The sequence below is a fragment of the Felis catus genome, chromosome B3 (genome assembly GCF_018350175.1).
Source record: "Felis catus isolate Fca126 chromosome B3, F.catus_Fca126_mat1.0, whole genome shotgun sequence".
Taxonomy (NCBI): domain Eukaryota; kingdom Metazoa; phylum Chordata; class Mammalia; order Carnivora; family Felidae; genus Felis; species Felis catus.
This window is the reverse complement of record NC_058373.1, coordinates 49,021,732-49,038,667: the sequence shown is the minus strand read 5'-3', so window position 1 is coordinate 49,038,667 and position 16,936 is coordinate 49,021,732. Positions and strand designations below refer to the sequence as shown.

Below are 16,936 nucleotides of genomic sequence, written 5' to 3'. Positions count from 1 at the left end.
GGTATAATTATAAAATGGTATAATAATAATAAATGTTCAGCAAATAATGCAGTTAGGTTTCTCCCAATACTATAAACATGGAGGAGGTCAGAAAAAGGCATTGAGGATCTTCTGAAACTGATTTTTCCATCACCATTGCACAACTTCATTTAACAGACCACGGAGTTAAATCCTTTTGGAATGACGAAAAAAGAAAAAAAAAAGATTTTTCACCTCTTTGGTTAGGTTTACTCCTAGGTATTTTATGGTTTTAATGGTTTTTGGTGCAATTATAAATGGGATCAATTCTTTGATTTCCCTTTGTGCCGATTCATTATTGGTGTATAGAAATGCCACTGATTTCTGTGCACTGATTTTATATCCTGTGACTTTGCTGAATTCACGGGTCAGTCCTAGCAGTTTTTTAGTGGAGTCTTTTGGGTTTTCCATATAGAGTATCACATCACCTGAGAAGAGTGAAAGTCTGACTTCCTCCTAGCCGATTTGGATGCCTTTTATTCCTTTGTGTTGTCTGATTGCTGAGGCTAGGGCTTCCAATACTATGTTGAACAGCAGTGGCAAGAGTGGACATCCTGTCATGTTCCTGACCGTCTCTCAGTTTTTCCCCACTGAGGATGATATTAGCCATAGGTCTTGACGTATGATCCTCCTATCCCTACTTTCTTGAGGGTTTTATCAAGAAAGGATGCTGTATTTTGTCAAATGCTTTCTCTGCATCTACTAAGAGGATCATGTGGTTCTTATTCTTTCTTTTATCAATGTGATGTTATCACACTGATTGATTTACGGCTATTGAACCAGACCTGCATCCCAGGTATAAATCCCACTTGATCATGGTGAATAATTCTTTTAATGTATCGTTGGATCCGGTTGGCTAGTATCTTAAGAATTTTTGCATCCATGTTCATCAGGGAAATTGGTCTGTAGCTCTCCTTTTTAGTGGGGTCTTTGGTTTTGGAATCAAGGTAATGCTGGCCTCAGAGAATGAGTTTGGAAGTTTTCCTCCATTTCTATTTTTTGGAATGCCTTCAAAAGAATAGGTGTTAACTCTTCTATAAATGTTTGGTAGAATTCCCCTGGAAAGCCATCCAGCCCTAGACTCTTGTTTTTTGGGAGATTTTTGATTACTAATTCGATTTCTTTACTGGTTATGGGTCTGTTCAAATTTTCTGTTTCTTCCTGTTTCAGTTTTGGTAGTTTATATGTTTCCAGGAATTTGTCCATTTATTCCAGATTGCCCATTTTATTGGCATATAATTGCTCATAATATTCTCTTATTACTGTTTGTATTTGTGCAGTATTGGTTGTGATCTCTCCTCTTTCATTCTTGATTTTATTTATTTAGGTCCTTTCCTTTTTCTTTTTGATCAAACTTCCTAGGGGGTTAACAATTTTGTTAATTCTTTCAAAGAACCAGCTCCTGGTTTCACTGATCTGTTCTTTTGTTTTGGTTTTGATAGCATTGATTTCTGCTCTAATCTTTGTTATTTCCTGTCTTCTGCTGGTTTGGGGTTTTATTTGCTGTTCTTTTTCCAGCTCTTTAAAGTGTAAGGTTAGGTTGTACATGTGTGGCCTTTCTTCCTTCTTTAGGAAGGCGTGGATTGCTATATACTTCCCTCTTATGACCGCCTTTGCTGCATCCCAGAGCTTTTGGGCTGTGGTGTCATCGTTTTCATTGGCTTCCATGTACTTTTTATTTCCTCTTTAATTTCTTGGTTAACCCATTCATTCTTTAGTAGGATGTTCTTTAATCTCCAAGTATTCGTTGTCTTTCCAATTTTTTTCTTGTGGTTGATTCTGAGTTTCATAGTATTGTGGTCTGAAAATACCTGCAAATTGTAAATGTACCTGGAATATATCCTTCCAAACATTTTATATAAGCATTGGGGTCAAAAAGTATCCTACTTTACTCTTTCCAACTAGCTGTTTAACAAACTTCTTAATGTTTAAAAATTATTCAAAAATGACTTTAATGACTAAAAAATGTAGTGTTATATTTATCATAGTTTATTATCCTATTCATGGATGTTTAAGTTGTTGATGGGTTTTTTTATCATCAATGAAAAAGAGTGATGCAAGAAAAAAGTCATCTAAGGCTTTTAGTGTCTAATAAAGATGGTTCTGTCACTATACTTTATGGTAATTTGGCAGATTCACATTTTAAAAAGTTACACTGACATAAATATTTCTGTAGTTAGATGGTGAGAAATCTCTTTCAGGAACTAAGTAGTCTTCAATAGGTTCACTGTGGGAGGAATGAACTCTCCACTGTATTTGCTTTCTTTTTTCAAAGTAGTCTAACCTTAAGTGATGGGTCAGTTTACACTTTTACCATCTACAGTGTCGACCTCATTTTGGTCCCCAAATTCTAGCAATAAATAAACCTAGCTTAGGAGACCAGTTCAGCCAGTAAGCCTTTGTGCTATGGGAAGCAGAAGTACTACCCTAGGGGAAGTTGATTTCAAGGCTTACTGGCTAGAATGGTCAGGAAAACCTTTTATTTGAGAAAGACTTAGAAAAAAAAAAAGAAAGAAAAGAAAAAGGAAAAGACTAAGTTTCTGTAGGACTTTTAAATTGTTACAGCTGATAAATCTTGCAACGTATTTTCAGCAAGCAAAGGCCAAAACTAAGTGGCTTTCCAAAAGCATCAAGGAACAAAAAATTTGACAGGCAATTCTGAATATGGAACTAAATGCTGGCTATCATTCTGGATGCTCACAACACAGCACAGAAGCTTCCCACTGTTGATGTAGAAGGTAGAGGATCAAAGAGACGCAGAAATACAGCCACTTTCATATAAAATATTTCCAAATTAAAAAAGAAAGCAAATTTCATTGTTCTCCCTATCCTGCATCCCAAAGGAAAAAACTCAGTTTTTGCCAAGTTGCATCATTCAGGAACACAACCTCCACATTCATAAACATGATGTTACAAAAGACTTTCAATGTCATCTTTTGTTTCCCTTGTAAAAGATAAGCATTATTAATACACAGCTTCTTAAAACTTTTAAGACCACCTGGTAAAATAGGGCTAAATATTTAAATGTACAAAATGAAACAACAAAAAGAATCAAAGAAATTGGAAAACAGCTTTATAATCCAGAGGTAAAGATGATCTTTTTTCTGGGGCACCAGGGTAGCTCAGTCGGTTAAGTATCCAACTCTTGATTTCAACTCAGCTCATGATCTCACAGTTCACACAAGTTTGGGCCTCGCATACAGCTCTGTGCTAACAGTGCAGAGCCTACTTGGGATTCTCTCTCTTCCTCTCTCTATGCCCATTCCCACTCAGGTTCCTCTCTGTCTCAAAATAAATAAATGTTAAAAAAAAAATTATCTTTTTCTAAGCTTTACACAAAACCCAGAAATTGTAAAGGAAATTATATAAAAATATACACTTGTTTGCCAAAAGTAACTATATGTAAAAATGAATGATATACTGGGAAAATATCTGAGACATGTATGCAAGAGTTTTCAAAACACTTCAAGTGCACCAATAACCAATAAGAAAAAAGTTTAAGCACTGAGTGGAAAATTTAGCAAGGAACATGCTCAAGAAATTTTTAAAACACATAAAGTAGTGTAAAAAGAGAATTATTTTAATTCTCTTTTAAAATTCTCTTTTAAAGTAGTGTAAAAAGAAGATTATTTTAATGCCTAACAAATTAACAAAGACTAAACAGGTTAGCAGGTTGGATAAGATATCGGGAAATAGTCATTGCACACAGGGGAAGTGTATACTGTTATCTTTCAGTGATGTTTTTAAAGTTTTAAAAGTAATCTCTACATCCCATGTGGGGCTTGAACTCATGATTCTGAGACCAAGAGCCGCATCCTCTTCCAACTGAGCTAGCCAAGCACCCCTCCTTTCACTGATAGGCAGAAAACCTGTGACCCACCAATTCCATTTCATTTCCTATTTATTTCATTTCTAGGAATTTATCTGACAGAAATGCTAACATGAGTATGAAAATATATACACAAGGGGCACCGGGGTGGCTCAGTCAGTTAAGTCTCCAACTTTGGGTCAGGTCATAATCTCACAGTTTGTGAGTTCCAGTTCCACATGGGGCTCTCTGCTGTCAGCACTAGGCTTGCTTTAGATCCTCTGTCCCCCTGTCTCTCTGCCTCTCACCCACTTGTGTGCGCACATACACACAAGCTCTCTCTCAAAAATAAACATTTAAAAAATTGTTTAAAAATTAAATATATATACACACGTGTAAGAATGGTTGACGGAGTAATTTTTACAATATAAAATTAGAAAGTAAAATGCCCACCAAGAATGAATTTATTAAAATTAAAATTTGTAGCATCTATAATTAACACAGACAATAAAAGATCAAGTAGATCAACATGCCTTGGCATGGAGAGGTATCATTAAAAAAAGCGAGACAGAATAATATGTATAACAAAATGCTATTTATATTAACCTATGTGCGACATTAAAATTTCAGAGTATCTTTCAAATCTAAAAAAATTAAAATTATATGTAATATATCTGCTAAATTTTCAATGACCATTATTACCTTTATAATCAGCAGAAAATAAACACTTTTTTAAAATGAAAAGACAAACCCAATTTTAAGCATAGTATATGACTGATACAAATCCAATCATCTTCTGGATGACCAGTTTCTTCAAAACAAGTTAAAGGGCTTAAGGGAGTCATAGAAAAATGTCTACTATCTGAGGTATGAGAAGTTTACTGTGGAAAACTGACACTAGAAAAGACAGCATTACTCAGGGCTTTGATGAGTCCACAGTGCAATAATTACACCATTAAGATGTGGGTCCTATGGCTGCCCTGACTCTTGGTTACTATATTCATCATGTGAGTGGATGCAAAGATAAACATAACCGATCTTTGTAAGTAACCCTCTCCTAGTTCTAATGGAATGGAATTTCATTTAAAACACTGAAATCTATCACTAAAAATAGGTATCTGGGAAAAAATCTAGAACAGAGTAGTAATTTCACATTATCCACACCCAAAAAGAGGCACCAACACTGTTACATACAGCAGAGTACAGCAGATTAACCTTTGGATCTAGAAAATAAATTCTCTAAGAAGTGAATCAATACACAATTTCTTCACAAATTTCCTTCTATGATGTAACATCCCTCAAACAGGGAAACAAAAGCAACTACTGCCATATTCAAAGATAAAAGTATTCTATTTTTGCCTCAATCTAAAAGAAGCCACGCCTTTGATAAAAAGTTTGAAATGAGGTAAACATTATGAATTCAAACTTCAAACATTATGATGAAATTAAGATGTCTGTTAGCATGTAAACATTCCCTTCACCAGTATTCTCATTCTAAGAAAAAAAATCTGAGATTGTTATATCTTAATTCTGGAAGAGCCCAAAAGAGCCAATAAATACATAAATTTGACCAGGCTCCAAACTCACTTGGGGACCATGAGCCTCTGGTGGCCCCTTTTTCCCTTTTATGAATAAATACGTAAATAAAACTGTTGGGTTTTGTCTTTTTGTTCTCCTTTATTCTCAAATTTTTTAAAAAATAATTTATTTTTGCTTGTTAAAAAATAAATATTCATCATATATCTATACTTTTTCTTTAATTTGTCCTAATTTTATGAAAAACAAAGGGATTTTACACTTTTCTTGTTTTCCATTTTAAAAAATATAGAATTAAATATACATCCATTGTTACTTTCTAGTAGTAATATTAGAAAATATTAGTAAAGATACTGAGTTATCAACTAATCATATAAACAGCTGTTACCAACCCAGGATATATAATGTATTTCTTTGCCTTTCACTTTCATATATATTTACTTACAGTCCTTAAAAAGTTTCTAAAAGACTTTTTTGCTTTAATATTCTATATGTCCATCTTACTGAAGTTAATCTCAAGGGTCAGATGCTATAATAGGCAGTGCTGATTTCCCAAGAAGGTGTCTAAGCTGTAAACTATTTCTGAAAGACCAAGGCTTACACATGCAATGTATCTCTCAGAGGACCTACGATTTCATATACAGTGTAAGCTCACTGTTATGAGCCTGTTATGAAATCAACTTAAACCAACATTTTAGAACATTAAACACATTTAGAGCATTAAAAACATCCACTTCCTACTGTTAGAAGTTAGAATGATATGATGTGCAATTAAAAAAAAAAAATCAAAACCAAAATTAAAAGCCCAACCATAAAAGCACACTAAAGTTTCAGGACCTTTAATGCAGAAGAGTGCAAAGTCACAGTCAGGACAAGGGCCAGGTTTCCTTCAACCTAGAAAAAGCCAAAAGTTCTACAAAATATCAAAGTAATACCCCATTTGACATTTTCCATCAAACTTCCCTGTCAAAAAATACATTATCACATTATCATCACACTTCAAATGCATAATATATTTTTATGTAAATGTTACTTTATGTAGACCAATAATACTATGCATGCATAGATCACTCTGCCACTTACAAAGTAATGTCTTTTTCATATCTGATTTAATCTTCACAAATACCCTAAGAAGTAAGGCAACCAGCTATTATGTACAATGTACACGGGGAAACAAAAGAGATTCATAAATTATGTGCTCAACATCATTAAACATCCTGACTCCCAATCCAATGCTCTTTTTACATGTCATCACATTGGTAACATGAACTAGAAGGTTTTAGGGTTGTGATTTATGGACAAACACTAAAGAAAAATTAGATTTCTGATTTACTGTAATGAAGGAGGAAAATCTTTGACTCACTTTACTCATTTTTCAATACTTCCTTCAGAAAACCCTACTGGCCCTTCTTTAAACACACACCAGAAGCCCTTTTTTAAAAAAAGAAAATCCCTAAACTTACCAGTTAACTGCAATCCTTCTCACATTATAGGGCTAAGTTTCATCTTAGAACTCAAACTGTAAACTTTTTTTCAAGTTTATCTGATGCAATACATTGGACATATCCTTTGAAACACATTCATATCTCTAAATTGTTTTAATCTAGTCAAAACTGTAAAACTGCCACAAGGAAGTTCTTGAAAATAGAAGTTATCACATACATTATGGCAACTTCCTCACCTAACCACACATAACATGCAAACAATCCAGCCTCTAGTAGTTCTGCATTGTTAGATGAGTCTGCATTTTCTGTTTTAAGATATCCTGGGCTTAACAGGCCTTGCTGCTGTGTCCATGTTCTTTACATGTCAGAAACTACTGCTCTAGGATCTTAGCAGTTCATACTCACCTAGCTTTTTTAAATGTTTATTTAACTTGGATAAGAATACAACTACACAGTCTAGACTACAGTACTGTGGAAGCAGTTAGTAACTCAAACATGTTAATCAATTATGTTTCTTATGTCCAGTACATGGACCCAAATATCTAGTAAGATATTGAGGCAACACAATACACAAAATATACAAAATTAAAAAGTACAAAACAGTGAAAAGGATTTGGAATTTGAGGAGGAAGCAAAGCTCCAAAGAACAACAATCTAAGGAAATAAAATATGACTACTATAGCTTGAAAAACAAAAAGCTTTAGAATGGAGCTTTTATTAACAGTTAATGGACACTTGGAGTTGAGGTTAAATCTCAATTTTTCAGGACTGATCATTGCAAACATAGATAGAATATTCCTATAGAAGACCAATGTGACCCTTTCCTTATGACAGAAAATCAAATGTGGGCTAAATAATGTGCTTATCCATGCATAACAGACATATCCATAATAGAAAATAAAACAAAAGTAAGCATAATCCAAAATATCAGACATATTAAACATGGTACTCAAAGTGATTCAATGAAAACAAGCTTTAAAAGCCCACATTTTGTTACTGTTTAACTTCTTTATTTCCACTGGCAAATGCTTACAAATAATAAATTCAAATTTTCCCTATCTCCAGATCTTTTCAGATTAGTATGCCCATCTTTTGTCACCTGATAGATTTACAGGAATAATCAAGATTGTACTGCCTTAACGCAAGACTAAGCACTTCTGTCGTTGATTTTATTGTAAAAAATGAAAACAGATTTAAAAAAAAAAAGATGACATGTACAAATAATAAGAATTATTGTCATATGTGAGGGTTTTTTTTCCTTTTAATCCACCTAACGCCCCTTCTGCACAAATAATTTACATTCAAATTGTTACTCATATAGTCTGTGGATGCAATAGCAGGAGCTTTGTGTATGATTTTTGTTGTTGTTTATTTGCTTTTTAAAGTAATGTTTAAAAGGTTAACTGGAACTGCTGCTTAATTAATTTTTCCATAGAAAATTTGGAAAATACCAGAAAGTATAAAGAAAAAGTCATTTGTAGTTTCACCATCTACTCACTTTTACAACTATCCTTTGAGCTTATTTCTGATCACTTCTAGCTTTACAGTTTACACAATTAGAATTATACTATTTTCTAATCTGTTTTCATTTAAAAAGTAGTATTTCCCACATCCCTGAATATTATGAGTATGATTTTTTAATTGCTTCTTTAATTAGAATCCTATTCTTAGTGTAAAGGGTTAAAATTATGCTTAAAATAATACCTTACTCCCGTCCTTCAACTTTACGATGAGAGCTCAGCAAAGAATAGTAAACCATTCACACTAGCGTTTAAAGTGGGATAAATTAGATCCCTCTGAGAAATGTGGGACCTAATAAGATTCAAACCTTAAACTATGAAGCACTAACAAGGATTTCAAGCGTTATCCAATGGGTGTAACCTTAGCGGAGGAGGCAAATCTAAAATTCGCAGGACTCAAGTAGTTACCTTTCTTGATACAAGAGAGCCCCACGTCGTTTCTACATAAAGCAATTGTGAAGCAGTGCAAATTTCACCCACTCAACAAAGTACCCTAATTGACTGAGTTCATTAAAATTGGCGCTCCCAATGGCAGAGCTGGATTCATTAAACAGAGATAAATATGTAACGCATACAAGGAATTGTGTGGACAGCTGCTACAGGGGAGTTATCCATTAGGAAGACCATACTACAGTGGGTTGGTGGATGGGGAAGAGGGTAAGAAAGGATATCTGACCACTGTCAGCCTGGCGTATAAGCAGAAATCTCAGCCGCATTATTTAATATTTAATCTTTCTATTCCTGGCATCACGGGGCTCAAACGTCACCAAAAAAGATGGACCGAATGAAAAACCCGGCCGGGTGACGCACGTAACATCTTACCATATGGATGCTCAACAAACAAGACCGAGAAGCGCCCCAAGCCAGCCCGGTGAAGGAAGGAGTGTCCCCTGGGTTATAAACTACCCCACGCCCCGGACACGCCGTTCGGATCTGCCAGCGGGCATCTGAGGCTGCCGGACCTCGCCACCCGACGCCTCAAAGGCCGGCTCAGGCCCGGGGGGCTGCGGACTCGCGTTCCGGGACCACGCGCGCGCCTGCACACACCAGGCTCCAGGAGTCGGCCCCCGCCGGAGCAGACCCCAGTCCGAGCAGCCCCAGCCTCACAGAAGACCCCGCCTCTGCCTCCGGCAGAAGAGGGTGCTGGTCAGGGCCCGGACCGGTGGCCGCTACTCCTCTCCCGGGGTCCCAATCCGCCCAGGGCCGTACCTGAACGAGCAGTGCCACCTCCGCCCGACTGCGCTGACTGTCGCGGTGGCGGCGGTCACAGCTCCGAGCACAGTGACGCCTCTCTTAAAAACAACAACCTGCTCGCAGGCGTCCGCAGCCGGGAGGTGGTGGCCGGCGGAGCGACGCAACGCATGCCGGGACTCGTAGTCCCGCCTGCTCCTCATGTCGGGCGCCGGAGGAGGGAAGAACTACGACTCCCGAAGAGAAGTGCAGCCCGCCGCTGCCAGGCTGCAGGAAGCTAGGCGGGGCAGCAGCGATCCTCACAACATCCGGGCCCCGGCGCTGGAGAGGCGCCGCGGCCGGTTGCTAAGGAGACGGGCTGCTCTTACCACTCTAAAGGATTCGCGGTTTCACCCCGAGAGCTACTCCCTGGATTAGGCGGATTAGTCGGTACATATTGATTCAGCCAGCGGATCACGTTCTCTTCGCTGCTTTAACTGGATGTAGTAAAAGGCCGCGTCCCCTGGATGCTCGCTGGTCTTCTTACCATCCGCTGCGGGGAAAGACTACGTTTGCCGAAAAAATAAGGAAGATACCGAGAATGACCGAGTACGACTGGGTGGGTTTGGGCAGAGGGCTGAATGTTTTTGACGGTTGGTACTCCTTGCTGTAAATTTGAGCATCGCCCTCCCCCCGCCCCCGCAAAAAAAAAACAAAAAAAAAAAAACACACCTTTTTAGGCAACCACTGGGCTATACAGTGGTTGTGCATTGCATTGAGCCAGAATTGCCTCTGAAAATATAAAAATGATTGGGGATGGTATGCAACTCGTACCCCATTGCAAACTGTGCGGTGATGGCTGTAAATGAGAAAAATGTACCTTGTTAATTTTACATTCTTACACTGTGCCTTGTTCAAAAGGGATAGGACCAAAAAAAGGATATGTTGCCCTTGTGTTTACTGTTGGTGGAAGCAGTAGAAAGTTAAGGTTGAAGGTTAAAGTTAAGGTTTTGTCCCTCAATTGTGGCAAAAAAAAAAAAAAAAATTAACAAGGGAGATGATGGGCCTGGGCAGAAAGAAAAAGGTGCCCCAAAATTTGACTTTTGGAGGGTTTTTTTATTCGTTTGCTTTTGGTGTTGCTCTAGTTAACATCACTTGTGACACAACACCAAAAAAGAAAACACAAATTTTAATTTTACAATTACAGCTTCCATAAAGGGCATTTTCATTATCTCAATGACTTATTCTTATTTATCTTTTTTTAAATGTGCATGTGTTTATAATGAAGAACTTTGAAAAGTCAGAGTGGCTTGACTTTCTGTAATTCCAGGGGAGACTGAAAAGTACATTAGTGAGAAAGCTAATATCTATCTATAGATTTTTATTCTTTTCAAGGCAATTTCACAGTGTAATTTTAAGACAATTTTAGAAAAATCATAACCTGGCAGAGCATTTAAAATAATCCTTTTGTTATTCTTTGTATGAGGCTGTATGTTTTTAATTGTATCTAGTTTGAACTCTATATTTTAAGAATATCAGATTTGAAGAGGGTGAAACCCAAATAAGAAAACTACAGTGAGGCCATGAATAAAGTAAAAGCCATGAATGTTTTTTTTTTTTTTTAAGATTATTTATTTAGTTTTGAGAAAGAGACAGCAGGGAATGGGCAGAGAGAGAGAGAGAGGAAGAGAAAGAATCCCAAGCAGGCTCCACACTGTCAGCGCAGAGCCTGACTTGGGGCTTGATCTCACAAATGTGATCATGACCTGAGCAGAGATCAAGAGTCAGTTGCTTAGACTGATTAAGAGTCAGAGGTCAAGAGTCAGACTGAGCCACCCAGGCACCCCTTGAGTATTTTGTTTCTAAGTCTATAAACATTTGTTAATTATCCTGGAAGTCTAAAAAGATTTAGGTAGACACTTAACATTTCCACATTGTGTGGTACAAATTATGCCAACAAAGTTTGTCTTCTAGTTTGACTGGATTTGGTTTTCTGTATTATATTTTGGGCCAATGATCAGAATTTAGTAGCAGGTGATTTGATGAAAGAGTACTCTGTGACTGAGGTTGCTATGGGCAACCTGACTGGGTGTCCATAAAGTATATTAGGGTTGCTACTGTTTCCTACAAGTTACAGGGCAGCCGCCTTCCAACTAAGAAGCTTTTCCTGTGCTCCAGAAACCTACACACTTTTTAAAAAAATGTTTTTAAATTCATTTACTTATTTTAAGAGAGAGCAAGCATGAGCAGAGGAGGGGAAGAGAGGAGGAGAGAGAGAATCCCAAGCAGGCTCCACACAGTCAGCATAGTGCTCGCCTTGGGGCTCGAACCCATGAACCAGGAGATCATGACCAGATCATGACCAAGTGAGCCACCCAGGCACCCCCAGAAACCTACACATTTTGAGAAAAGCTGACCTGTTGAGATACCATAGGATTCTGGTGACTTGCTATTATCCAGTCTACTGTGATATTTTTAAAAAACACTAATAGGCAGTGTCACAAAGAATAAGTAGCAAGATGTGATGAGGTCTACTTCTAGGTTTGCCAGCTTCCTACAAGATTATGAATATACTGGGGCACCTGGGTGGCCTAGTCAGTTGAGCATCCGACTCTGACTCTTGATTTCAGCTCAGGTCATGATTTTATGGTTCATGAGATCGAGCCCCTCATGGGGCTCTATGCTGACAGAGTGGAGCCTGCTTGGGATTCTCCCTCTCTCTGCCCCTCTCCTGGGATTCTCTCTCTCTCTCTCAAAAAAATTATGAATATGAAGTATTAGTAAACTGTACTATACAGTTTATATATACTATACAGAAATGCAGAATCTCTGCCCTACCCCAGACCTGAGTCAGAATCTACTGTTTAACCAGATTCCTGTGTATTTCATATGTACATAAAAGTTAAGAGAAGGACTGTACAATGTAGTGTTATTAACCTGTAAACTTTAGAACTGAATTCTGGAACATCATCCATATGCACTGAGGTATATCTGAAAGAAATGATAAAAACTGATTCCATTTATATCACTTCAATTGTATTTCATTTTATCTCCATAACCACAGGAACTATGGCAATTTTGTTTTTTATTAATTTATAGATGATACATAAACAATCTCCTATTTAACACAACCTTTAAAAATCAGAGTTACAGTACCCTGTCAACTACCATGAAGTTATTTAGATATAATAATGTAACTTCCTATCTGGAAGGATTTAGATCTTACATGTTCCAGAAGCTGCCAAATATTTTTATTTTTATATTTTTAAACTACCAAAATTTTTTGCCTATTTAGATACCACAGAACATACTTCACTTGATCTTAGCCAAAAGGCCGAGAAGCGATATACCACAGAACATACTTATTAACTTATTATAACTTATTAACTTGTCACAAATAAAGGGCCTTATCATGAGTAAATATGCATATCCCTTTATGCTTTTTGAATAACGAAATCACTTAGATCTGTTAAAAAGAAAACCTGGGGCCAAGGTGGAATCACTTGCCCCCAGGATAGCAAACCAAGACTTAATTGCAGTTTAAGCCACTCCATAAGAGGAATTTAAAACCAATCAATCTGGAATTTTATAGTCAGCACCAATCAGGTGATCTGTCACCTTGGCTCACCCTCTCCCTCCCCCAAAGGAAAATGAGGTAATCTGCATGATAAAACCCTCTGTCCTTTCCCCTAAAGGAAGGTGACCTTGCCTGAAACAATCTTTTCTTTTGCTAGTAACTTATCCTTCCTATGAAAACCTTCCATTTTGTACCACTCCTCAGAGCTACCCACCACTTACTTGATGGGATGCTACCTGATTCATGAATTGCTTAATAAAGCCTATTAGATCTTCAAATTTACTTTGTTGAATTTTGTTTTTTAACAGTTGCTATTGTTACATTTGGAGGGTCCTGATATCTGAGTCCTCAGATTAGAAAACAACCATCTAATCCAGCTCCTTCATTTTATATTTATAGACAAGGAACTTGAATCCTTGTAAAATAATTTCATCAGTCATCTAGCTATTAGTGCTAATATCAGAACACAGAACTGGCGACGCCTAAGAGGTGCTCTTACAACTCTTGAAGCAAAAGGTACACAAGTAGCAAGTTTCCCAACTAGTCTGTTGGGAAATAAGCCATGCAGGTATGATTATGGCCCTCTCTCTACCCACACTCCTTTGCCTATCTCCCAGAGGCCTCTTTAACTCCTCACTATGGCTTAGCCACAACTTTCATAACATCATCTAGGGATCAGCAGCTTAAGCATCTCCTGGGACTTTGTTAGAAATGCAGAATCTTTGCCCTACCCCAGATGTGAGTCAGAATCTACTGTTTAACTAGATTCCTGTGTATTTCATATGTACATGAAAGTAAGAGAAGGACTGTACAAGAGAACACTACTATGGATAAAGGACTTCTAGTTTCAGATAACTTCTCCATGTTATTAGTAGGTAGTAAAGCACTACTAAGATTTTGTTCCTGATGAGACAAGTTAAGAAAGAAGCAGGCCTTAAAGGTGGCTGGGTCAGTAGTAGCTGGAGGTTCCAATGAGATAAATATTCATAAAATAACGGTCTAATTCCCAAGAACTGAGCAATCAAGTTTTCTGAGGCCAAATATTAAAGTCTTTCAGCTCAAGATACCAAGACAATAGAACAATAACCAAACACTTCAGACCTTTGTCAATTACAGTATCAGTCTTTAAAAAAATGAATAGTTAACCTGGAGAATTTAGGAAGAAAAAAAAAGACCAGCAATTTCATTTCTAACACCTATGTTTGCAACAGGGAAATTTACAGTAAGAAAAAGGCTTTTTCCCTTCATTCAAATACAGCAGCAAAACAAGTGCTCTTATATTGGATTTTCAGGAAGATCCAAGAGTTCTCAAAATTATTTAAAGAAGCTCTTCTGAAAAGTTACTTTGCCTTATGAATGTCATTAAAACAGGCACAGCATGAGAACATAGTATACTACTTTGTGATACTACCTCATTGTATAAACTATAAGTTTACAAACTTTACAAGTTCTGTGGGATAAATGGAGTCATTAGATGATAATTAAAAGAACAAATAATCCAGGCTCTCTTATTTTACAAGCAGGAAACTGAAGCATAGAGAATCAGACTTACCCAGGTTCTCACGTTCCTGGCAAGTCCAGGAGGCCAGACCCAGCATTCCAGTGCTCTTTTCACTAAACTTGATTCAGATTTTTAAATCCCTTATTCACAGAAAAATACTTCCAAAAAGTTTATTAAGGGCTCTCTTCAAGTAGAACATTAATAGTTGACTGAAAACTTGATTGAATATGATTTATAGTACTGTTACATAAAAAGGTAGCTTTTAAGGATGTTATTATGAGGAAAAGATTTTAACTCAGGTTAATTTCAACTTGTAGCGCCTTTTTATTTTTCAAGATTATAACCAGTCACAAGTACATCTATTTTTTTAATGTTTATTTATTTTGACAATCACTTCACATAATTAAGGTTATTTTTGTGGCAAGAACATTTAAAATCTCTCTTACCAGTTTTCAAGTATATAATATAGTAATGTTAACTATACTCACCATTCTGTAATTAGATCCCCTGAACTTATCCCTCTTATAACTGGAAGTTTGTACTCTTTGACCAATATCTCTCCATTTTCCCCCATCACCCATCCCCTGGCAATCACTATTCTGTTTCAATCAGTTTGACCTTTTTATTTTTAAAAAAATTTTTAAGGTTTATTTTTGAGAGAGAGATAGCAAGCAGGGGAGGGGAGAGGAGGAGACAGAATCCCAAGCAGGCTCCATGCGGTCAGCACAGACTCCGATGTGGGGCTTGAACTCATGAACCATGAGTTCACGACCTGAGCCCAAGTCAGCCCTCAACCAACTTAGCCACCCAGGCACCCCTCAATGAGTTTGACTTTTCTAAACTTTTAGATTAATATATATGTGAGAATCTAGTATTCTTTTTATCTGACTTAGTTCATTTAGCATAATGGCTTCCACGTTGTCCGAAATGGCAGGATTCTGAATCCTTCCTTTTAATGGCTGATTAATATTCATTTGTGTATGTAGAGTATACTACATCTTTAGCCATTCATGCATTAATGGGACACTTAAGATTGTTCCCATTTCTTGGCTATTGTGAATAGTGCTGCAATGACCATGGGAGTGCAAATTATCTCCTCAAGATAGTGCTTTCACTTCTTTTGGATATATAACCAGAACTGGGATTGCCGGATCACATGTTAATTCAATTTTTAATTTTTTGAGGAACCTCCATACTATTTTCTATAGTGGCTACACCAATTTACATTCTCACCAATAGTGCACAAAGGTTCCCTATTCTTCACATCCTCTCCAATATTGTCCAATATTTTTGACACTAGCCATTCTAACAGTGAGGTGATATCTCATTGTGGTTTTAATTTGCATTTCTTTGATGATTAATGATGTTGAACACCTCTTCAAGTACCTGGTGGCCATCTGTGTGTTTTATGTGTGAAAAATGTCTATTCAGGTCATCTTCTCATTTTTTAATCAGATTCTCTTTTGCTATTGAGTTGTATGAGTTCCTTGTATATTTTGGATATTAACCCCTTATCAATATGGTTTGCAAATATTTTCTCCAATTCCGTAGGTTGTCTGTTCATTCTGTTGCTTCTTTTGCTATGCAGAAGCTTCTTAGTTTGATGCAGTGTCATTTGTTAGTTTTGCTTTTGTTGCTTATGCTTTTGACGTCATATCTAAAAACTCTGCCAAGACCTAAATCAGAGCTTTTCCCCTGTGTTCTTTTCTGGGAGCTTTATGGTTTTAGGTCTTACATTTAAGTCTTTCATTCATTTTGAGTTAATTTTTATGAGTGGTATAAGACACTATTGTGTTAAGTTTAATTTTGGTGGGGTTTTTTTCCCCCCAAATTTTATAATTGACAATAATTTTATATCTTTATATTTTAGGACAAGAAAAGTGCTTCAGCTTCAAATTCAGACACAGAAATGAAACCTGAACAACTTCCCCCTTGTGTGAACCCTGGAAATCCTGTGTTTTCATGTATGTTGGACCCAAAGACACTCCATACAGCTACCTCACTATCAAAACCTAAGATGATTATGTACAAAACCAGTTCAAGTAATTATGGTGAATTTTTACCTATGCCACAGTTTTTCCCCTGCAATTATAGTCCAAAGGAACAAGTATTTTCAAGCCATATCAGAGCTACTGGATTTTATCAAAATAATACTCTCAACACTGCACCTGACAGAACCAGAACCCTTGATTTTCCTAATTTTCAACACACTCTATGAAAATATATTCCTGTGTATATTTAAGAGAAAATATACTCAGGAAAAGTGAGTTCTAAATCTAAGGCTAGAATACCAAATTTGGACTAGAAAAGCATTTGAATTAGTTAAAAGAAAACTTTTAAGAAATAAAGCATTTGAACTGA

The 16,936-nt window shown here is 36.8% G+C and overlaps 2 protein-coding genes and 1 pseudogene across 9 annotated transcripts in view; 1 reads left to right on the top strand and 2 right to left on the bottom strand.

Moving 5' to 3' along the window:
- Positions 1-9,666, bottom strand: part of CCPG1 (cell cycle progression 1) — a 42,754-nt gene extending 33,088 nt beyond the window's left edge. For all 8 annotated transcript variants that reach the window (XM_023255331.2, XM_006932515.5, XM_006932514.5 and 5 more), the window contains exon 1: positions 9,537-9,666. The gene's annotated coding sequence lies outside the window, so the exon portion shown is untranslated. The remainder of the gene's footprint in view (positions 1-9,536) is intronic.
- A 148-nt stretch (positions 9,667-9,814) lies between these two features.
- CB3H15orf65 (chromosome B3 C15orf65 homolog) lies at positions 9,815-16,936 on the top strand. The gene is made up of 2 exons (XM_006932517.5): positions 9,815-10,116; positions 16,446-16,936. The coding sequence occupies exons 1-2, from the start codon at positions 10,099-10,101 to the stop codon at positions 16,791-16,793; spliced, it is 366 nt and encodes a 121-aa protein (XP_006932579.1). The 5' UTR covers positions 9,815-10,098; the 3' UTR covers positions 16,794-16,936.
- LOC111561255 lies at positions 12,731-12,843 on the bottom strand (annotated as a pseudogene).